Source organism: Hemibagrus wyckioides, linkage group LG05, assembly GCF_019097595.1.
Source record: "Hemibagrus wyckioides isolate EC202008001 linkage group LG05, SWU_Hwy_1.0, whole genome shotgun sequence".
Taxonomy (NCBI): domain Eukaryota; kingdom Metazoa; phylum Chordata; class Actinopteri; order Siluriformes; family Bagridae; genus Hemibagrus; species Hemibagrus wyckioides.
In genome coordinates, this window is record NC_080714.1 from 8,363,722 (window position 1) to 8,387,806 (window position 24,085).

Sequence of the window (24,085 nt, forward strand, 5' to 3'; positions counted from 1 at the left end):
TCTGTAATTTCTGTTACCTTGTGCTAATAGCTAGCATTTACGTATATTGCTATGTTCATTATATAAAACAAATTTACTTTAGCATGAAAAAAACATTTTTTTCCCTTATAGGAATAAAGTGTCTGATTCTAATAAACAAAGTGTAGAAGGAGCCTCACATGAAGTCACAGACCATGCTTAATTATTATTTTTATGTCCCAGTGGTTGTCTTGTTCCTGTCACTTCCTCACCAGAAAGTATCCTGAGAGGCGCGTGCTTGTCTCCGTCTGCCTCTCCGGATCCTTCCATCGACTCGGCATCTCACCTCTCCCTAGCTCGTCCCTGCTTCCTTGACAACTCGGTTGCTGTGGTAACACCATGCACCGTGGGGATACCTCTTTTGTTTTGTCCTGATGTGTTTTCTGCCTTCCCTTTTTCTTTCCTGCCATTTATCACTGATTCATTATCTCGCTCAAAGAAGTATCTCTCCAGGTAAGAATTTGTAATTTCTGGCGACAGCTTGCCCTGTTTGTGGCTTTGAATAGGGCTATGTTTAGAACAGTAATAGATTCAGGATGGAGAGGAGAGAGGAGAAGAAAAAGATGCGTTGATCAGGCTTTGATGAAAAATCTATATTTATAATTAAGCACCATTTTTAACTAGGGCCTACATGAGGACTACTCAGTCTTTGTGTTAATCATGTTTCAGTCCACATTGTTATATCCGTTATTTATAGCTCCTCTTCAACTCAACTAAGCAGATGTTTGGTCAAATATACTTCTTCTGTTTATTTTTGCTCAAGAGATTGAATCATAAGCAAGCAAACAATTAACCAGAAGAATATGAGACAAAACGGTGTGTAGAAATCATTGTATATCAACAACTTGATTTTACAAGACGGACCGGTAAGAGCCGGTGTGTGATTTCAGCTGTCTGTTGCCACGCTGTACAAGATCACAATAAAATACTGCTGAAAGTTTTAGTACAGAACGTTCACTGTGTCAGATAATACAGTGAGGATCTTCTAAAATGAAAGAAAATTACTACATTTTACTTACATTATCAATTGGATCTCTGGAAATATTTGGATCACAACCAATGCGAATCAATGTGCATTTTTGTTTGCATAAAACTAAATCTTTCAAATAGGTCAACAAAACATACTTAATATAGCACACTACATACATTTCTCCCCAAAAATTTTGATTGAATAAACAAAGTCTCTAAGCTGGAACAAAATAATCGACTGAATCATAATGAGCTCCATAGCAACATCTCAGGGTGTCATTTTAACAGCAATCCGGTGGCCTCTTTATCCGGCACTGTAGACTGCAGCGCAGCGGGGCGGGTGTCGTTTGAAAGAGCTCTTTTTAACAATTATAGCATGGTTGTGTAACTGTATAACCTATATAATGCGTGTCGGTCGCAGGAATCCTGAGCTATCAGTCACTTCACAATGGTGCAGGCTCTCTACAAAAGAAATAGCCTGATGACGTGACCAGAGTGCCGGCTATATATATATATATATATAAAAAACTTTATGGGTTGAGCAGATTGGAACCAGCGGTGTTCAAACAGTGTAATCGCATTTGACATATAATTACCAGAATGCTGGTTCTCACATTTCCATGATGAAAAGTACAAAGTTCATGTCATGATGCATCAATACACCCCTAATCACCTACCAGTGTTATATAGTGTCGTCCATCATCATGTTTTGTTTAGGCTTAGCAGTGACCGCTACTGTACTTCTGTGAGCTTTCCATGATCCTGTGCTTCCTCATATCGGTGGCTTTTTTCTGACTAACGTCATCACAGCTCTCTGAATTTCTGACACTTCTTCTATGCCAACATGCAATCGAAGAATTCTTATATGAATTCAGGCCTGAAAATCATACAGCATTCAGGCTGAAGATGATAGTTCCTTGTTTAAATATTCTCTGATCATATTTCAAAGCACTTTATTTTTTTCCATGGCGCCAATAAACGTCCACGTCACATTTTTTTGTTCTATGTTACTGGATGGTCCACTGTTTTAAAGGGAATTTTCTCCAAAACTATGACTCAGCCACCTCAGAGATGCTCATGAAATACTCTCTAAACCAACAACTGACGGGAAATCAATCAGATCAGACTCCAGTGTGCTTTATGAAAAGAAAAATTCCTTAAGGCAAAAGAAAAGAAAAAAAAAAACCCCTCACAGAGATGTTTGTAAGCCCTAAACAATGAAAAGCGTGTTTAGACATGCAGCTGCCTCCAACCACACTTATCTCAATTATCTATAAAGCAAACCACAACAATGCATTGTCTACTACTAGCTGAAAAATACAGATATTCTCTCATTCAACAGCGCCTTGTTACATAATCTAATCTACAAATAACACATCACTGTCAAATCCAAACAATAAGTGAATAGCTTAACCCTGATTTCTTTTTCTTTTTTTTTTCAATCTGCTAAGTGTGATGCGAATTCAGAAATTTATGCAAATAAGCATCCAACTGTGACACCTTTGAAAAACATATGCATATGGAAGTGACTTCCTGTCACTAACGTGGCACATGAAACTGCATGCTTTCTAAGGTTGATAACACGTTGTTTGTTTTTTTGTTTTTTAATTGAGCAGATCCATTTTTAGATCCATTTTGACAAACTGGAGGTAAGCTTTCTCAAACCTCTGTAACAAGTCCCACTTCCGCTCTTGTGGGAAGCGCTATGTGTAATTATCAGGCGCAATACACTGAAATAAAGTGCAATGTACAGTGGGGATCAAAAAATCAAGGGAAAATTCTTTCCTTAAAACAATTTTTCATTACAAAATATACTATCTTGAGTGAGACACTGAATTTTAGAAATACGTATGTATACATGAATTTGCATATTTCTTGGCATTTGGTGTGTTTCGCTTTAATGACAGCGTGCACTCCAGAGAGATTATATAAAACCTGATAATCCATGACAGATCGAATTCATCAAAGTGTCACTGGAGAGGATAAGACTCAAAGAAAATCAGAGCTTTTGCACACAGGAGTTAATCTTACATATCTGATGACAGTGACATTTGACAACAATGACACTGATTTAAATAGTCATTTAAACAGAATCTTGAATATCTCTCTTTGTTGTTGGTTTTTTTAATGGGAAGAAATCCTAGATTTTCAGTTTGGTCTTAGACCTCTGAACTGTAAAATATTCCCATTTTCTACTATACACAGAGAAACAAATCTGAGAACAGTGAATTATGGTTCTCCTTTGCATGTACCCCGTACAGCCAAAAGTTTGTGGACACCCGATCATCACACCCACATGCTTGTTGACCATCTCATTCTAGATTTAGTCTTCCTTTGCTCTTTTTTGGATTGTGGGAATTTTGGTTCATTCAGCCACAAGGGCATTAGTGATGTCAGGAACTGAGGTCATGTGAGAAGGACTGGGGTGCAGTCAGCATTTCAGTTCATCCTAAAGGTGTTCAGTGGGGTTGAGGTCAGGGCTCTGTGCAGGACATTAAAGTTGTTCTACTCCAGTCTTGGCAAACCATGTCTTCATAGACGTCACTTGGGACATGTTTGGGTCCCTTAGCTCCAGTGAAGAGAAACATCCTACGAAGATGTTCCACATAACTGTCTGCTTATAACTTTGTGGCAACATGTTGGGGAAGAAGCACATTTGGATGTGATGGTCAGGGGTGCACATACTTTGAGTAATGTAATGTATTCTCTCAACCACAAATTGAGTTCTAGCATTTTAAATTCTGTAAAGAGGGAGAAAATGTAATTTGAAGAGTCCAGTGCAATTCCAGTAAAAGATGCCAACACACTGACAGTCTTCAGGAACTTCTATTTAGTAACTTAACTTCAGTTAAATGTATAATAAGTAAAATGCAAAAATTATAAATGTACTATCTTTATACTTACCTTTATTCATAGTCTACCACCATTTTTACAGCTTTCTTTGTTAAACTGGCTCCTTATCTGTCTACGTTTAATAAATTGACTACATGTGTATGTTTTAAGAATGTAATGCTTTCAGAATCTATGCAGAAACACGCTACTTGTGTAAGTGACACACGTTTATGATCATGCCGAATACCCACTAACCTGAAAGTATGTTTTCAGACACCACGCTGACCTGCACCTCCACAGAGTGTTTGGAGGTGAAGGTGATCTCGGCGCTCACGTGGGCCACCTCGCCAATGAACATGGGGTACAGGAAATCGGTGCGTTCCACTCGTGCCAGGGCGGCGACACAGCGGTCCTGCAAATGACAAACATTTGAAGCAGCCTTCTGTGACTATTCAGGTGACTATGTTTCATTGTTACAGGACTTCTCTTTAGATTGTAGAGATTCAGTCCTTGGCAACCCCATATATTCGACACTGAACACATGTAAATTAGCCTTATGTAGTTCTACTGAATTCCTTTGAGATAAAAAAAAAACGTGACCTCCAAATAAAATGAAAAAGATTTATATAGATAAAATTGATTGGCTCACGAAGGGTTGATTGGTGATTATTTTTTAACCTTCTAAAAGGTTTCAATGGCCAGTCTCAGAAAAAGCACGGCTGTCTGCTGCCCTCTAGTGGACACAGTAAGAACTGTTAGATAAACCCGTTGAACTTTATGTACGCTCATGTTTATTTCGTTTTTGGATCATAAGCTTTGTACACTGCAAAAAATCAAATCTTAAGCATCTTAGTCTATAATCAATATGATCTAATAGTTCTTATTAAAAGATTACAAAAAAAAACACATTTAAGATTATTAAGCCTATTTTAAAGGACATTTTACACTTAAAGTCTTGTTACTTTTAAACAGTAATTTCTTAAAAGAACCTAATCTTTCTTTTCTGCCAACAGAATACGAAAATGTAAAGGTTAAATACTGTAAAATATACCCAGAAATGAGCTCAGTGACCTTATATTTGGTTTACTGTAATATTATAATGAGAAATAAACTTGACTAGATTCATAGATCAAGACTAGATCTAGATTCAGACTCATCATCAATAACAGCTCATATAGACATATGGAAATAACGAATGTCTTGATGACTAACAAGACACCAAAAACATCATGTGGTAAACTGCACTATTACTGGTAATGACTGCAGGTTTTGGGAAGATTTTTTTTTTTTTTTTTTAAAGGTTTTAGTATAGATAATGTTCCTGTGTGTATGGATAGAAATGTGAGAAAGACCAAATGACTCAAGCTCTTTAAACAAACTCTTTATTAGTAGCCTCCTTCAGGCTGGTGTGGTCAGATTCAAAACTGACTAATGAATTAAACGTGCATCAGAAATATTAAGTAAAAGGATATGCTTCTGAAAATAAAAAAAAAGTGTCATTCTCTACATAAAACACTAAGTAATCAATACCTACTGACTAAAGGAACAATGTTATTTATTTGAACTAAAGGAACTAAAATGAACTAAAATTGATGCTGTTGGTAAATGCAAAAAAACACACAAAAACTTATATATATATATATATATATATATATATATATATATATATATATATATATATATATATATCAGTAATTTTTATTTTAATAATTTAAGTAATCTAAAAAAAATTGATTTTAATTAATGAATTAAATTTACATAAATAAATAAATAAATAAATAAATAAATAAATAAATAAAACCATGTGTGTACATTATTATTATTATTAATAATATTGTTGCTGTTGTTGTTATATGTAGTTATAATTATACATATAAGAATATGTTTTTATCATTAACCTTAGAGAGCATTTTGGGTCAGGAATGAAACCACACTGCATTTTCTTCATGGAACCGCTTTAAGACAAGTTCTATACCAGATAAACATATCTAGCATTTCAACCCTGAAAACAACAACACACACCAGTGACTGAAAGACTTCTTACTGGAAATAAACTGAGCTCTTAGTGTTTGACCAACTGGTAAATGAAATCTCAGCACATTTCACTACTGAAAGCATCTTTATTTAATTTTATAGGAAGTAACATTGTGGCCGAAGTATTAAATGATACAGTGGGAGGAAACTCGTAGCTTCTTACAAACTGTAATGCAAAGATTTTAGTAGACAGCACTTTAACTCGTTATGTGCCTTGACGGGTTTAACAGAAAGATAAAAATCCTCCAGTGTAATTATGCATGGAGAAAAGCAGACCTGTTTATGAGGTTCATGCCTGATTTATTCTGGATTGCTCACCGTCCTAATTCCTATGGGCTTTCTATAGACCACTGAGCCAATTAAGAGGTAAGAAATAATTCAAGTGCAAGCAAGCAGTGACAAGCTAATGTTACGAGGCTTCTTGTCTTATAATTATCTTATAACTCAAAATCCTCACCTGAAAATGCTCATTTCACAACAATTAAAGCTAGCATCATCTTCTTAACTAAGATATGTTTGAAATTAGTAAAAACTGTGGTTTTAAGCCCTCACATATAATTCTGAGGAACAAGCAAGTGCTGTTGCAATAAAGCTTTAGACGATCTGAACCATAGCAATCTGCATCTGTCAATACAACTTCATGCGTCAAGTCCTGTTTTTTTTTTTTAAGGGACACAGTCATAGCTAATCAATATGATGTTCTTCTGATTGCTTTCCATTAGCACGAGGGCTCGGTGAAAGGTTTGATGTTGATGAAAACGATGTAAATCATATGCGATGACCTTTACAGTTACAAGATCAGAAACGTATGAAGACCTGATGGAGATTTTGGAGTGATGTGTTAGACACAGTGCTCTATTAAACTGTTAACTGAGGGAATATATTTAGGAAGAAAGGTGTTCATTCCTCCGGACAGCTACAAGGATTTGTCGAATTTATGCACTTTAATTTGTCCATGTCTGTAAGTGTCGTCATATATGCTATAGGAAGTATAGATATAAGGTAACATACTACAAGGCAAGGTATAAGGCAAAAAGGAACATATATACTACTATATCTGTCCCCTAAAGTGGTTAAGGCTTTGGGTTACTGATTGTAAAGCTGGTTCGAATCCTAGTACCACTAAGTGGACACTATTGGGCCCTTGAGCAAGTCTTTTAACCCTCATCTTCTGAGCTCAATTGTAAGCCTTTTTGGATAAAAGAGACTGACAACTTAAGAGCTGTAAATGCAAATTAGCGTATAAAGTAGTTGTAGCACATATCCGGATGCTTGGTAACATTATTCAAAATCAAGAATAAAAACATTGCGTTTTAATCTTTATAATCTTTAGAGATTTACAAAAACTATACAGTTGTGATATTAACTGTGTACAGGAGTACAGTGGCGATAAATTAGCAGGTTATCAGATTGTAAAAAAAAAAAAATGAAACCAAGATAAAATCTGATCTTGTCAGATCATGTCAGATCTTTCTCCACCTTTAATGTGACAGAGCAAGCAACAAAATGTGAAAAGTGAGAAACAAACAGAAATGACAAAAGGAACAAAACAACACTTGGTTGCACAAGTGTTCACACCCTTTCTAATGGGGCATGTGACTGTAATGAGGATAAACCTAAGCATGTTCAAACTCAAGTTTAAAAGAAATAGACCTGTGATCAATGAAGTGATTCTGATTTACCCCAAATTAAGATCAGCTTTTTTTGTAGGCTGGCATCTTCTCGGTTTGATTGGGCTGATGCAGTCATGCTCAACAAAGTTTTTACCAAGCATGAACAGGATCTTATTGTCAAAAGGGACCAATAGGGAGAGGGGCAAAAAACAAATGTCTAAATCATAGATTTTCATCTTTTCACCCAACTAATACTTTACCTATGGTGAAGGACAGCTTGTCACCCAACTAACACCTTAGCTATGGTGAAGGACAGCTTGTCACCCAACTAACTCCTTAAAGTGTTAGTTGGGTGACAAGCTGTCCTTCACCATAGGTAAAGACTTCGGCTCCTCCTGTCTTTCAGCGCGTTCTTCAATCCGCAGACTGCGGCGTCACAGAGCGAGGGTCAGAGGACAAGTGTGTGTGTGTGTGTGATCAGGAAGACTTGTATTTGGCTTGTTCAGTACTCAAATGTTATACACATCTATGCAATACAGTGGAATGCTGCAATAGGTTTACCATCCTACCCTGTTACTCAAACCTTTATTTTACTTATTTAATTATTTATTTATTTATTTATTTATTTATTTATTATTTTTACTATTATACCCTCATTGGGGGCTGAGCCCCCCTTAAATGAAAATCCTAAAATCGTCCCTGCTGCTAGCTACCTTTACCAGGCACACTTCTATTTATGAACCCTTTGACAGAAAATATGTAGCTCACATTTTTCCTCCTTGAAAATGTGTTGGTAATGTCAGATCTAATAAAACTTAGTTAATTTAGCGCTGTAGCATACATTATGATGACTCTCTTCAGATTATGTTTTTTTTTAAGGCATTGTTACTTGCCAGTGTGTCCTGTCATAACTATGCAAAGATTTGATTCCTAAAACAGTATTAAACAATTTTTGTTATGAAGTCTGGTTTTGTGGTGGCTGTGCTTAAAATTAAATTAATATAATCTTAATTCAAGTGACGAAAAGATATAAAATTCTAACAGTAAACAGAGTTGAGTTCTACTGTAAGGTTAACCCTGCCTGCTATAAATGTTTGTTAATGATTTAGTTGAAAATATCCGTTAGAAACTTAAAAGTAATGAAAAAGTAATCAAATATAATCAATTACTTTACTTTTATAATGTAAGCGAAAAGGTACACTACTTATTACATTTTAAACAGGGTAACTTGTAATCTGTAACCTATTACATTTCCAAAGTAACCTACCCAACATGAATTTTGTTGCTTGCTATATCACATTAAATGTGAAAATAGATCTCCACATGATGTCCTGAATCCTTTTCTAGTCAAATATTATAGAAGACAGGTCTCACACACCAAGTAAGGATGGCATTGTGGTCAAACAAAATCATATACATTTGACTGAAGAAATAACACTGTAAAAATCAGCAAGTTAAAATGAACATGAATTAAGTTTAATGCGTGTGGGAGCATAACTCACCCCAGTTTGATTATTACAGTGGCGAGTTCCTATAATGCACCCAGCTTCCTCAATCATCTTCAGGATTGTCCCACCATGGACGTTACCCACAATGTTGGCGTCATCTGGACGCATCATTCTGAGAATCACAAACAAACCCTATTATTAATAACCGGATATGAGTCAGTACATTGGAGCTTTTCGATTAAACTTACTGTTAAAGCCTTGGGAAGGGATTTGAGACATGTGTCATAAAAACATCATCCATATCAGTGTAACTGGTTATTAGTCAAATGACAGGGACACATCGTTAGAGAAGTTTAAAGTATAATCCAATGAAAATACACTAAGCCTGAAAAAACAATAATGAAGTTGGGTATGTGCCAGCAGGTTACACAATCTTGAACCTAAGCAATCTGGTAGTACTCGGTTATCTGGCATCTTTAACCGGTTTGTGTAGATGTTAAACAGGAAACCGTATCAGAAGAAAGCTTACCAGCATGTAAGCTTTTCACATGTTTCTATCATGTGTTCCTTTTGTACCTTTAGTATGTACCTTTCACCTAGATAGATCGCTGAAGTGATCTTCAAATTTTAATTTTTTTATCTGAAAGGTCAAATAATATCCACATTTCCAGGTCATATATATATATATATATATATATATATATATATATATATATATATATATAAATAAATAAAGGTACAAATTACAGATAATATTTGTTGAGAGTACAAATATTACCCTGAATATACCCTGAATTCTCAAACATTATACATCTAATTTTATGCTTTTTAAATTCAATTTACTTCATTTAGACATTATATGAGACAGAATATGTCTGAAAGTACATTAAAATCTAAAACATTATAATAAGCTCTAATTAACAAACAGAAATCCATCTACCTGGTAAGCTGAATATGAGCCATTGGCGTGCACAATTAAACTCCTGAGTCACAAATTAGAAAGAGTCTGCTTGTGTTTCTAAGCTGTAACAGAATGAAACCAGGCATTTAATTTATCCTTACTTCTACTACATGCTATGATATCATCACTGTCTCAACCACTAACATGGCTCTCATCCAGACTGGCCCTGCCCTCACTCAGTCCACTCAGATCTGGGCCAATGAGAGCAAACAAGCTGTGACTGACACAGTGACAGGAAATGTTTGAAAAGGACTTGACTGGTATGAATGTGTGTCATTTCTATTAGAGGAGTGCTAATTTCCCTAACCAGAGAAAGGTTGTTGGTGCCTTTTCTTTTTCATGGAAAAAGAAGAAAGAACTTGCTGCTGCTCAAGAGGAGTTTCAACTACCAAAACACAAATTGGTAACAGAATCGCCGACTAGGTGGGGGTCCCGCATCGCAATGGTGGCCCGAGTGTTAGAGCAAGAGAAGGCCATTGCTAAGGTTTTATCTTCTGACAAAAAAACCCGGCTGTCCACAAAGCCCTAAATCCTCTTACTGAGTTCACCGATGCACTGTCTGGTGAGCAATATGTTAGCGTATCATATATAAAACCTGTGCTTCACCTCTTTAATCAGGAGGTTTTGAAGCCAGCAGATGATGACACAGACCTCACCAAACACATCAAGAATACTGTCACAACTTACTTAAATCAAAAGATCGCCACAGACAATCTTCTCAACATTGCATCACTTGTCGATCCACACTTCAAGACCCGGTACATTCAAGATGAAAAATTAGAGACTGTAAAGAGCACAGTAGTTGTGCAGATGCTCAGTGGAAACTCAACTCTTGCATCCAGGTCAGATGGAGACAGTAGAGAATCTAGAGATGATTTTAGCTACATTAGCCGAAGTCCAGAAAAAGACACTGGGAAGCTTTTTCCAAAAAGTCTGCGTCTGAGGTCTCGTCCTCTGCCCTAACAGAACAGCAAGTTCTTGAAACTGAACTCAACAGTTACCTTCTGGCTCCATATGTAGACAGAGAGACCAATCCCCTGGAATGGTGGAAGCTCCATTGTACAACTTACCCTAGAGTGAGCCTCCTTGCAAAACGATACTTGTGTATTCCTGCCACTAGCTCACCCTCAGAACGTGCCTTTAGCACAAGTGGCAATATTGTGACATGCCACAGAGCAGCTTTAAAGCCAGACGCAGTGGACAGATTAGTCTTTCTGGCCAAAAATCTGTGATTATTTTCAAATGTGCATTGTAGTTTCAAGACAACAGTAGTTTACAATGTTTGTACAATTTGCACTTTCTTTTATAGTCTTCTTTATTGATAAATGTAAAGACTTTTTTTTGCGTTAACCAATACTTGAAGGCTTAGTCTTTCTGGCCAAAAATGTGATTGTTTTCCAATATGCACTGTAAGTACAAGATTATTGTAGTTTACAATATTTGCACTTCTTGTCTGAAGTTCCCTGTTCGAGAAATGTGAAGACATTTTATTTCTTATGTTAACCAGTACTTTAAGTTGCAGTGTTTATCTGTTTAGTCATTTTATTAAACAGATTTTCTAAAATTCTATCTAGTGTATCATCTTAATCCTAATTATTGCAACAGTAGTTATTACTATGTTTATTTATAAAGCTTTGTTTATTTATAAAGAAAAGATAGATCGAAAAAAAACGAGATCGACCAATATGGGGGAAAAAAATCGTGATGAGATATTTTGCCAGATTGCCCAGCCATACCTTTTATGCTTTCCATATAGGTCAAAAGATCAAAACACTGCACTATAAAACAAGACCGGACCATAAGCTGTACAATTTAACACAAATAACTGAATATACTCCTACCTGAGTAGAGTATAGCGAAGAAATATTTGGACTTCTTTCAGTAAAATCCGACGATATAGCATGTTTCAGAAGGGTTCGTAATGAAACTAACACATCTCACAGCCCAACCGTTGCATTTAAAACGCTCATTTTTGACGTCATCTCTTCTATCCTGAATTCGGTATCTGTGCAACAGATGCAGGTGCAGAAAATGTCCGCAAACTAAACAAGTAGGTGTTAAGTAAATATACACTGATGGGCCATCAGTAGACCATCTGGATTAATGTTCAATTCTTAAAACAATACAGATGGTTAATACATGAGAAGAGAAGCTGAATAATATTTAGAATTAAACCTGTATTGAATTCAACCCAAAGCAGCACATGGTTAAGCACCACAGTTGACGCCTATTTTCAAACTGGACATGATTTTGAGCCATGTGGTATTCCTGCAAATCCAGTTAGTTTGAAAATACCTTGGTATATCCTTCAGAAACTCCTGAAAATGTGTAAATAAACATACACTATATTGCCAAAGGTTTTGGGACACCCCTCCAAATCCTTGAATTCAGGTGTTGTTTTTCAGGGGTTGGGCTTAGCCCCTTAGTTTCAGGGAAAGGAACTCTTAATGCTTCAGCATACCAAGTTATTTTGCACAATTTCATTGATCAGACATTGGTCAATTTGGAGATGTCCCCTTGCTCTTCTAACATGACTGTGCACCAGGGCACAAAGCAAGGTCCATAAAGACTGCGAGCCAGGCCAAAATTTGCCTTTACATGCACATGAATGTAATATATAGTTGGCCCACCCTTTGCAGCTATAACAGCTTCAACTCTTCTGGAAAGGATTTCCACAAGGTTTGTGTGTTAATGGGAATTTTTGACCATTCCTCTAGAAGCGCACTTGTGAGGTCAGGCACTGATGTTGGACGAGAAGTCCTGGCTCACAGTCTCTGCTCTAATTCATCCCAAAGGTGTTCTATCAGGTTGATGTCAGGACTCTTTGCAGGCCAGTCAAGTTCCTCCACACCAAGCTCGCTCATCCATGTCTTTATGGATCTTGCTTTGTGCACTGGTGAAGGGGCCATCGCCAAACTGTTCCCACAAATTTGGGAGCATGAAATTGTCTAAAATGTCTTGGTATGCTGAAGCATTAAGAGTTCCTTTCACTGGAACTTAGAGCCCAACCCCTGAATTCAATGATTTGGAGGGATGTCCCAAAACTTTTGGCAATATAGTGTAAAAAGTGACTCACTAACATGAACATTAATTGAAAAGGTTCAAATTCTATAACTAGCCATAGTTACTATAGTTTTCAACTTACAATAACTTTCACATTAATGGCTTCAGAACAAATCCATAAATGAAGACAAATAAGACTTGCCATTAAATTAATAAAAAAAAAGTAATGGTGCCCAATGAAAGGATGAAGTGTTAGTGTGTGTCGGTTAGAGCAAACATGCTATGATGGCTGAGCTGCATAATTGACCCTAAGTAGGCCTGTTTTACCATTAACACTCCTCCTACTCACAGTACAGATTTCTAAAAGCCTTGTTAAATAAGCAAGTTGTATACTCTCTCACACACGATGACTGTTGTACTAGTATGTTAACTCTTTACTGGATGGCTGTGCAATAGAGAACTGTTCACACTGTCATTCTGTACATTATGTATTTTGTTAGCACAATTTGCAAGGATCAACTGATCAAGAGCCAAGTTGCTTTGCCAGTCAAAGTGTTGGATAGCTTTGAGGACCTTAGTTGCAAATCTAGTATTATGATACGTATCAGCCTGTCTTTCTAAATTTAGAGAAAGTGACTCTTTGTATGGGTGAACTATGTGCAGTAGGTTCAGTACGATCAGTGAGAGAATTTCTGTGATGTTAGCTCAATTAGCTCACTATGTCAGTTGTAAAGCCACCAGCAGACAACTGGTTGAGTCAAAGTAAAACAGTCAACTCCAGCCTACTGTTAAACTAACAGGCTGTGTGCAACAATCTCTAATGCAGAAGTTCTTGATCCAGACCTCATATCCCACACTTCTATAAACATCAATAATTCATGTTCTCTTCCAGTCCCAAACTCATAACTGTCACCTAATACACACTGAAAGAGCAGAGAATAAAAAAGGAGAACTAGTAGAACCTTTGTTCTAGCAGAGCACTCTTTAAAACAGAAGTAGCTCAAAGGGTTTAGTTAATGGTACTAGGTTTAAATTTAGACTTGTAACACCTGTGTGAAACCTAGTGTTGTTCGGTTCTGGACAGAACTTTTAAGAGCCCCACCGTTGGGGACAAACTAATAACATTTTTTAAATGTTTTATGTTGTTGTTTTTGTTGGTGGTTCTATCTATCTATCTATCTATCTATCCACACTATACTGACAAAAGTTTTGGGACACCTCTCCAAATCATTGAATTCAGGGGTTGGGCGTGGCCCCTTAGATTCAGTGAAAGGAACTCTTAATGCTTCAGCATACCAAGACATTTTGGACAATTACATGCTCCTAACTTTGTGGGAACAGTTTGGGGATGACCCCTTCCTGTTCCAACATGACTGCACACCATATTAAATTCATGTGTATGTAAAGGCAGACGTCCCAGTTTCGGAATGGCTCAGAGTCTCCGCTCTAATTCATCCCAATGGTGTTCTATCGGGTTGAGGTCAGGACTCTGTGCAGGTCAGTCAAGTTCCTCCACACCAAATGTCGCTCATCCATGTCTTTATGGACCTTGCTTTGTGCACTGGTGTGCGGTCATGTTGGAAACAGGAAGGAGTCAAACTGGAAAGTCACCAAACTGTTCCCACAAAGTTGTCTGAAACTTGTCCAAAATGTCTTGGTATGCTGAAGCATTAACAGTCTTTTTTTTTTTTTTTTTCACTTGAACTAAGGGGCCAAGCCAAGCATCTGGAAACCAACATCTGGATTCAATGGTTTGGAGGAGTGTCTAAAAACTTTTGGCAAAATATGTACTTATTTACGTTGCGTCCCAAAATCGTGCAGCAGGCAGACTAGGTTGCAACACTGCAATTACTTTATTTATATATTTAAATAAAGCAAGAGATAGATCTGTGTTTCTTCTATTTAAAAACGGGTTCATATCGATATCTTTAATAGCACCAGTGTTGCTAAGTTCCATACAAGTCTCTTACTTCCGCATAGCAATCAGTCGCGCCTTTAAGAAACTTTTTGGCACTTCCGCTGTAACCTAAACATGTGTTTACATACCTAGTGGCCACAAGCGCCCGACGCGCCGACATTGTCGCTACCGGAAGACGAAGCATTTTCCTGCCCCTCCTGACACGTGGGCTCAATCCTAAATGACTCTCTATTGACTATATATTTGCACTACAATGGCCTTTAAGGGCCACTGTACACCGGGCGTAGCGCTTTTTTATATAGGGAATGTAATGCTATTTGGGATTTAGCCGCGAGTTTACGTGATGACGTTGCTCTTACGGCTGTAATGAGTGTAGTTGCATATGGCTGCCACTAGAGGGACTAAGAACCGGTAGAGAATGGCCTGGAATAACAGGCCAACTAATTTATCGTTTGTTAATGCTGGAAATTATTCAGTGTATTTACTCTAAACATTTGATTTCGTCTAGTGTTTAGTTTTATTTCCTGTTAAAAAAAACGCACTCAGCATTCAGGATACACGCAGACAAAAAAACAGACAGGCTTTGAGTATTCCCATTCTGTCTCAACATCATCACGCGCGAGCTATATAGACCTTTATATCTGCCGGGTGTCCTGCTACTCAGTGTCCTGCTACAGCTGATGACCTCTGAATAACCTTGTAGGTTGTGAAATATTACTCAGCATCATGCGAGTGGAGGTCATCACATGCTACAGAGCCGGCAGTCAGCAGGCGTCGAAAAAACGCCGGCATCCGATAACCAGAGGCTACCTGTAAAGCGGCACGAGCCGAAAGCAATGCTCATTCATATTCATTATTATAATACTGATGATTATTATTGCGTTTTATTATTTATTCAGAGCGCAGCAGACTCACGAAAATGTTATGTGGTCTGTCTGTTGTAGCTAAACACCGGGGATTATCGGGGCCGCGTGCACGCGCCGTGTTGCGACGCTAGTCTCGGTAAATGAAGGATGCGATGGAGGAGTCTACGCAGCACTGAGAAAAAGCGAGCCGGTAAACAAGAGTCATATCGTTTTCATCTTACCTGCATATCTGAATGGACGGTAAGGTTGATTGGGGATTTGGAGCAGACATGATAGGCGGTGTGTGTGCAGCCCTGCTGTCGGACATCACCTCCAAATGAAACTGAATGACTCCGAGCACACGGGCTCTGGAGGGTGAATCGATTCACCGGATATCTCGTGCTATTACAGATGCACGAGTGTGAACTGATCATATACATTACTTGAAATATATGGTGATCATTTAAAATGAGAGAATCTTAATTTTGGGGTAAATGTGTATTAGATTTCTTTTCTTTTTTGCAAATGGACAAGTATTTGACACTCTCCGGCCACTTTAATAGGAACACCTGTGCACGTTCAAGTTCATGCAATTATCAAGTAAATAGAGCAATGTATACAGTTTTGCACATACAGGATGTGTTAAAGCTCACCACAAACAGAAACTGGTAAAAATGGGGTTTTTTTTGCCAAATTTTCAACTCTCCAGCTTGTGAGTCTGTGCACTCTGTAGCCTCAGATCACTGTTCCTGGAGTCTTCTTGTGTTTGAAACATTCTGTAATGCTTTTCTGCTCACCACGGTTGTAAAGAGTTGTTATTTAATTAACCATAGCCTTCCTGTCCACTCTAACCAATTCTGGCTATTTTTAATCCTACCTTTCTCATCAAAAAGGAAAATCCCAGATCAGCAGTTTTTGAAATACTCAGACCAGGTACCAGCAGCCTCACAAACACAAACATTAACTGAAGCTTTTGACATAGATCTGCATGATTCTATGTTTCACTGCTGCCACATCATTGTCTGATTAAATAATTACATGAAATTCTGTCTTCAAGTCAAGTCAAGAAGCTTTTGTCATTTCAACTATGCACCGATCGGAACCACCTGTCAAGATCACTGCAGATCGAGACCACCTGTCAAGAAGAGCTGCAGTTTTGGAGATGCTCTGACCCAGTCATCTAGCCATCACAATTTGGCCCTTGTCAAACTCACTCAAATCCTTACGCTTGTCCATTTTTCCTGCTTCTAACATCATCTTTGAGGACAAAATGTTCACTTGCTGCCTAATATATCCCACCCACACTAACAGGTGCCATGATGAGGAGATAGTCAGTGTTATCCACTTCACCTGTCAGTGCTCATAATGTTATGCCTGATCGGTGTATACAGGACTTATGAACTCCAAAGTTCCTTTTGCGCTAAATGATTTTGAAGTTATCTGATTGAAATGTGCGTAAATAAATTTCACCACACGGTGGCAGCAGAGACCGTCTCTCGGATAATCTAAACCACGTGACTTGGGTTTTTTCCATTTTGAACTCGCAGTTAAAGTGCACTAATCATAATGCAATGGCCTGAAATACGAATGATGAGTAAAAATGTCCCTAATACACTTTACTGTTAATAGTAAAACAATTTCGGTGTTTTTAGGGATAGATGAGATACCACACCAGGTTCTTCACTGCAATGTCGCACAATGTGTAGGAGAAACTAGTGATGGTCAATACATGTTTGGACAACCAAATTAAGCATATTATAGGCCATACCATAAATATTCACCATATAGCCTAGTGTGTTTTCTGCAAGTAGACTGAAGTATGATATTTATCCATTCCCTCTCTTCTATTTTAAATCTGATTCATGTTATTGACTTAAAAAAACACCTTTTTGTGCATAAACAGAGACAAAACATTTGATTTAGCCCATTTCTTTTATTTAAAAGTATAATACATAATAAGAATAATTACATAATAAAACAATACATCTCCTAAAAGGAGACTTTTCAAGACAACACTACGTGTTTACAAGTAAATAATAAATAAATAAATAAATAAATAACGTCTCTAAAAACGAGACGATATATAACACGTCACAACGTGTTTACAAATAAACAATAAATATAAAGCACGTCTCTAAAAAAGAGACTGTATAACACATCAAACGTGTTTACAAGTAAACAAAAATAAATAAATAACACGTCTCTAAAAAAAGAGACTATAACACATCAAACGTGTTTACAAGTAAACAAATATATATAACACGTCTCTAGAAAACGAGACTGTATAACACATCACAACGCGTTTACAAGTAAACAAAAATAAATAAATAACACGTCTCTAGAAGGAGACTGTATAACACATCACAACGCGTTTACAAGTAAACAAAAATAAATAAATAACACGTCTCTAAAAATGAGACTGTATAACACATAACGTGTTTACAAGTAAACAAAAATAAATAAATAGCACGTCTCTAGAAAACGAGACTGTATAACACATCACAACGTGTTTACAAGTAAACAAAAATAAATAAATAGCACGTCTCTAAAAATGAGACTGTATAACACATCACAACGTGTTTACAAGTAAACAAAAATAAATAAATAGCACGTCTCTAAAAATGAGACTGTATAACACATCACAACGTGTTTACAAGTAAACAAAAATAAATAAATAGCACGTCTCTAAAAATGAGACTGTATAACACATCACAACGTGTTTACAAGTAAACAAAAATAAATAAATAGCACGTCTCTAGAAAACGAGACTGTATAACACATCACAACGTGTTTACAAGTAAACAAAAATAAATAAATAGCACGTCTCTAGAAAACGAGACTGTATAACACATCACAACGTGTTTACAAGTAAACAAAAATAAATAAATAGCACGTCTCTAGAAAACGAGACTGTATAACACATCACAACGTGTTTACAAGTAAACAAAAATAAATAAATAGCACGTCTCTAGAAAACGAGACTGTATAACACATCACAACGTGTTTACAAGTAAACAAAAATAAACAACACGTCTCTTAAAAATGAGACTGTTAAAACACAACATAGTGTGCTTGCAAGTAAAATAATCTGCACAGACTCAGAACACTGAGTGCACATATCTTACACTGGACAACCCACAGGGTTTTACATAGGCGTTTTCTACAAACCCTCACCCAATTAACCCCAAACCGAATAACCGAGTTATTTACAGGTCACGCGCGGGATCTCTAAGAAAACGAACCGATAGATACAAACGAGCGAATTTTGACGAAAGCGAACGAGAAGTATACAATACTTAAGTAAAAATCGACTTGACCTCACGTCAAGCACGTTTCACATAGCTGAAATTATTTACAACACATTTCTGGGCTGTTTATGTACATTATTTAACAAATAGCGCTTGAAGAGATCTTCAAGATCTACCATGGTCTCCACATGGGCTGAGCGGCAGCCTGGGGCGCATCCTGGGATCTCTCCGGAGTGACGCTCGCGCGCTTTTCTCTCCGGGTGATGTCGATCCATTTCTGGCTCTGAAGCCGCTCGTGCTGGACCGGTGATGGCGCCGTGGTGGAGGTGCGAGCGCTGCACGTGCGGCAGGACGGAGAACTCGAGCGCAGAGACTGCTGGACAAAGTCATGCACGCGCGCGCAGGTTTGGCGGTCGAGGCTCGTGCGCGGGAGGAGCGCAGAGACCCGCTGCAGGCACGCTTCATAGCCTTCTCTGTAGCTTTCTGTAGCATCTGGGGACCAAAGTAAAGAACACATTTAGTTTTCTTTGTGAATATGATATACATTCGATTAAAAAAAAGAAGGAGAAGACAAGATAACAATAATTTAAAAAAGCAAGCGCACCATTTGTCGGCGTTTTAGGGACATCAGCCAAGAATTTGACCGTCAGTTCCAGGATGTCTGCTTTCTCAAGCTTCGAGTAGCGACAGTTCTATAACAGAAAACAAAAGAAACGTGAGTTCAAACTGCAAAATGCATTCATTTCATTATATTTCAAAACAGATCTGGGTGGTAAATGAAAACGAACTTCTACTTACATCTTTTCCCATTAGAGGAACGATGAGGTTTTTCAGCTGGTTCAGGCAGTCGTTGATGCGCGCTCGTCTGCGCTTCTCCATCAGAGGTTTTAAGGTTTTTCGGAGCTCCGAGGCCTCTTTTCTCATGGCCACCGTGCTGGCACCGCGAGGAGGGAAAGACAAAGCCGGAGTCATGGTTGATTCTTGCGGAGAGCTTGTCTTCTCTTGAGTCGAAAGGTTTCTGTCTGAGATGCGCTCAGCGCGCGCTATTTATCCATCCCCAGCGCGTCATGGCAACGCCCACCACAAGCCACGCGCGCGCACTCAAGCTAAAGTTTGGAGACACAGAACAATAGGCTGGCGTTTAAAATCTGTGCACGTGATCCCTTGTCATTAATTTATCTTACCATACACTTTTTGATATTCTTGTTTTGATTAAATTCTGCTTCTCTGCTACTAACCAATATTAAACATTTCCATTAAAATACATGATTACTTCTGAATCCAGAATCGGTTTGTGATGTGTTTTTGTCTGATGCATTTTGTTTTCATTGACAATCATATAGAATAATTAGATATAATCTGCATCTGTGAGCTCTCAGCAGTAGAAACTTTATTTCATTACCACGAGAATTGAAACCTAGCAACTGAAAATATAACGTTTATTATATTCTATGCATTAAAATAGTATATAATAAACGTATAAACATATTGTTAATAGTATGTATTAAAATATATACAGAGAATGGTGTGAGACAAAAAGGAGGGAAGCATCGAATGGATGAACAGAATAGATGTGGAATGGGCTGGAGAGGGAGGGAGGTGTTGAATATCTATAATTTAAATTACAAGCACAGATCCCCAAGCCACGCTATCTTAAGCAACATCTGCTTGTAAAATTTGATCAACAATAGTTTTTTTCACTGACATGTCCATGCGATGACGTAAGTGTCCACCTGCAACCATGGTGCGCGAGGGGTGTGTGTGTGTGTGTGTGTGTATGTTGGGGGGGGGTGTATGGCGTCTCTACGTTTGGCTTATGTTTAGCTCAAAGACTCCACACTAATCCGTATGATAAAAGGTCTAGAAAAAGGGTATCCAAAATGTTCAATACAGATGTTCTGTATTTTTACGCATAAGTAGAAAATCTGCTCTTTGCGTTTTGGGTACCCTAGGACGCACGACTTATAACCGTCCCATTTCTGACCAAAACGTTTGATTCAAACATGGCAAACATGAGGGCTTTTTGCGGTGTGCACATGGAGATATTTTCAGTTTGTAACCCGTGCATCCCCACGGGATCCACGCGTCCAGCACGCGTCATGGAGAGGGCACCAGATGGCCTCCTAGTTAACTATCCACCCCCCTTTCCTCCTTGTGCGCAATGGTCATGCCTATGTATGCTCCATCCACGAATTTTGTGAGTGTGTGTATGTGCATACACTAGCTGTTTTTTTTTTAAATATTTGGCGTCAGTGGCCCATCTGCATGCCTGTCATCTGTGGATTTGGATTACAGATGATCAGACAAAAGAAGAAGCGTTTCTTGGTGTTTTACGCGTGCTCATTGGCTGGCTGTTAGCTTGGGAACTTTACGGCTATTAATGATGAACGACGAGATGGGACAAAGGGACGCGTGTTTATCATTTTTATGTCTGAAAAAAGCACCTTGGTCGAGGGAGGCTTTAGTAGGCTAGTAAAATATTCTTTACTGCTGTAAACATGTTCAGAAACGTATGTGTGATTTCATGAAATATCACAAAATTAGGTTTAGTATAAGATGCGATTCTTTGTTTTCCAGATGTGTGTAAGTTTAGTGTTAATCTTTAACATTTCTGTGCGCGCATCTGAATGCAATTCTGTTTAAAATGTAGCCGATTAGATATATCCAACTCTTTCGTTTGTTGTTTTTTCTTATTAAGAAGAGTTTCGGGTGTGTTTTATATTTATTTACATTTTTTAAAAAAAAACCTCATCAAGATTGCACAAGCAAACACAAGGGAGCGACAGAGGCCCCCCGCTCAATAGCTTGTAACCGATGCGCGCTCTGCACGCGCCCCAATTCCCTGCGGGCTCCATAATTACCAACCGCACGAGCCACTCGTCGCGGGCACAGAATTGTGAATTCGAGAACTTTTTCCCATGAATTGCTTTCGGTTGGGGTTTCTTTTGTCCTAAGAAACGCATTTTAGCGTGGGTGCCCCATCTGTGAATGCGCAACTGGAGAGCGAGCTTTTTTTTTTGTCCAGGGTTTGGAAATGACGAGGCTGGTTGTTTTCTAGTAGCTCACGTGTGATGAGTGAACAGCAAGCAGACCTGTCGTTTAAACCCCCTCTTTTGTAAAAACCCAATCATTGTGGTTGAACAATACACGTTTACACGAGCCACGCTTTTACGCGTGGGAAGAAAGCGACGCACATCGTTTTAGCTCACGTCTAACGACCCAGAGCAGATTGAGCACGTTTTCAAAAAAAAGAATCTCGTGTTTCCTTTGTCTGAAACTGAAAACTATTTAATTTAGGCTTTTTCAGTGTTCTGTTTAGCACTATAAATAACCTTTACCAGAATATACATTCGTTAATGTATCTTATAATGGAAATAAGTTTATTTATAAAATACCGTCCTTGGAAATATAATTTTCCATCCCTTATTATCACATTTATTATTCTGCCATTTAAGTTTAAAATCCTTTTCCTTAAAACATATAAAACCTGGAGTACTGACCAGATATAAGAGTTGAGAGCATATACATAGTATGAAATAATGGCTTTTTTACTCTGTGTTATATATTTCCAGACCACTATTCGAAGTTCATTATTATCTTTATATAACATTGTCGCTTATAGGACATTGCATATTGTTTTTCTCGAAATACACTATACATACAATATATAAATAAGATATATCTTGTTTTTTATTATGAAACGCTCTGGTAGGAATTAAGAAGGTAAAATGAGAAGAAAAAGAGGACAAAGGAAAAGAACACCACACAAATCATTCTGAAGTGGATTACAGCTTATGGGTCTACTCTCTCTAGATAGTTTTGCATTTTAAAAATGTTCATGAATGACAAATATCTTTTAGAAGTAATATGTTTTCTTCATTGCATAATCTATAACAAAATAGACCAAACTAAAGAAATGATGTTATAGGAGAACACTCTGCAGATAATCATTGGCTGTTGCTGGAATTATACTTGTTAGGCAAGCAGCTCCATACAAAACATCATATGTAGTGCATACAGGATATAAAATTTAGATATACTGGATTTTGGGCACTTTAATAGATTACAAAAAATACAAAATTATATCTTATTTCACTCCACACCTTTTTTCTTTTGCCTGATATTATTGTACTTGATATTATTTACATCACAGAATTTACATTACAGATGTGTGTGTGTGTGTGTGTTTCATATACGTACAAATTTTTCAGTTTTTGATATTGTTTCTTCACTCTAGTGAAATCTAACCTCAATCTCTCTCTCTCTCTCTCTCTCTCTCTTGTCTATTGACTTCCACAGGCGTTTTCAGAGAAAGCAGAACTCTATTCTTCCAATCAAGTTGAAGCATTTATTTTCGAAAAATCAGTATGCATCCCCTCTGCATCTCAGTTTTATTCATCATGTTGTCTTAAAATACATGTTCTTGCATCCATTGGTTTGTTATTGCCTTTTAAATGAAAATTGCTCACAATTACTTCATGTACATAAAACTGAAACCATGATGTATTATACCCTCAATAAGTACAAATAAAACATTTAGAACATGAGTGATAGATCATATTAAAATTCATTCTATTCGACTGAAAAATAATACCTTTTCAGACGTCTTTAACAATAAGATGCTATGGAGGTGTGTGTGGGGGGGGGGATACAGGATTTTGGATCATGCTGAATCAGATGACATGGGGGAAGGGTGTTGTTTGCTGTTCTACAAGTGCATCAAGCTAAAACTGAATGCAGCAGATGTTATACTACAAACGTAGACATGTTTAGACTGAAAATTATTTTATTCAGCAAACTCTGTGCATGTACAAACAATTTTTTATGTTCTGGTTTTAGATGTCCTGTAACATTATATTTCCTGCTATTGTTATTTTGTAATTTGTGTATTTTTAAATACCGGCAGCTGTGGTTGCCAGAATTTCATTGTAAAAAAATACACTACAACACATAATGCATTACAGTTGGTTGGCACAGATTCTACTGTCAACAACTGCTTAAGATAAATAACTAAGTGAATAATATTGAAAAACCAATAAACAAAAATATCATTGTCAGACTTTCATGTACATATTCTGTGTTAAAACAGTTAGAACTGATCTAATTCCTTGGCCAATACACTCACAAATAAGTAATGCAACATGTTTTATGCATTCTGAAGGTACAAGTGCTCAGAATTTGCAAGATCTTTTAGTA

At 37.4% G+C, this 24,085-nt stretch overlaps 2 protein-coding genes and 1 long non-coding RNA gene across 5 annotated transcripts in view; 1 reads left to right on the forward strand and 2 right to left on the reverse strand.

The window, feature by feature from the left end:
• The window catches only part of acot7 (acyl-CoA thioesterase 7), a 72,082-nt gene extending 56,045 nt beyond the window's left edge, over positions 1-16,037 (reverse strand). Inside the window, exons 1-3 of one of the 3 annotated variants that reach the window (XM_058389742.1) lie at positions 15,884-16,037; positions 8,969-9,086; positions 4,075-4,231 (exon numbers count right to left, since the gene is read on the reverse strand). In XM_058389742.1, coding sequence (XP_058245725.1) covers positions 4,075-4,231; positions 8,969-9,086; positions 15,884-15,969 — 361 coding nt within the window. In that variant the 5' untranslated portion in view covers positions 15,970-16,037. Of the gene's footprint in view, positions 1-4,074; positions 4,232-8,968; positions 9,087-9,854; positions 10,004-14,924; positions 15,085-15,883 lie in introns of those variants that run through there. The other 2 variants (XM_058389743.1, XM_058389744.1) reach the window with 2 other exon arrangements.
• LOC131353050 (uncharacterized) lies at positions 237-23,948 on the forward strand. Its single transcript, XR_009204582.1, has 3 exons — positions 237-471; positions 4,093-4,275; positions 23,189-23,948. It is a non-coding gene; the product is annotated as an uncharacterized LOC131353050 (long non-coding RNA).
• hes2.2 (hes family bHLH transcription factor 2, tandem duplicate 2) lies at positions 18,493-19,890 on the reverse strand. The gene is made up of 3 exons (XM_058389746.1): positions 19,688-19,890; positions 19,494-19,581; positions 18,493-19,381 (listed from the first exon to the last, which is right to left on the reverse strand). Exons 1-3 carry the CDS (start codon positions 19,859-19,861, stop codon positions 19,062-19,064), a joined length of 582 nt encoding a protein of 193 aa, XP_058245729.1. The 5' UTR covers positions 19,862-19,890; the 3' UTR covers positions 18,493-19,061.
• Positions 23,949-24,085: the final 137 nt, after the last annotated feature.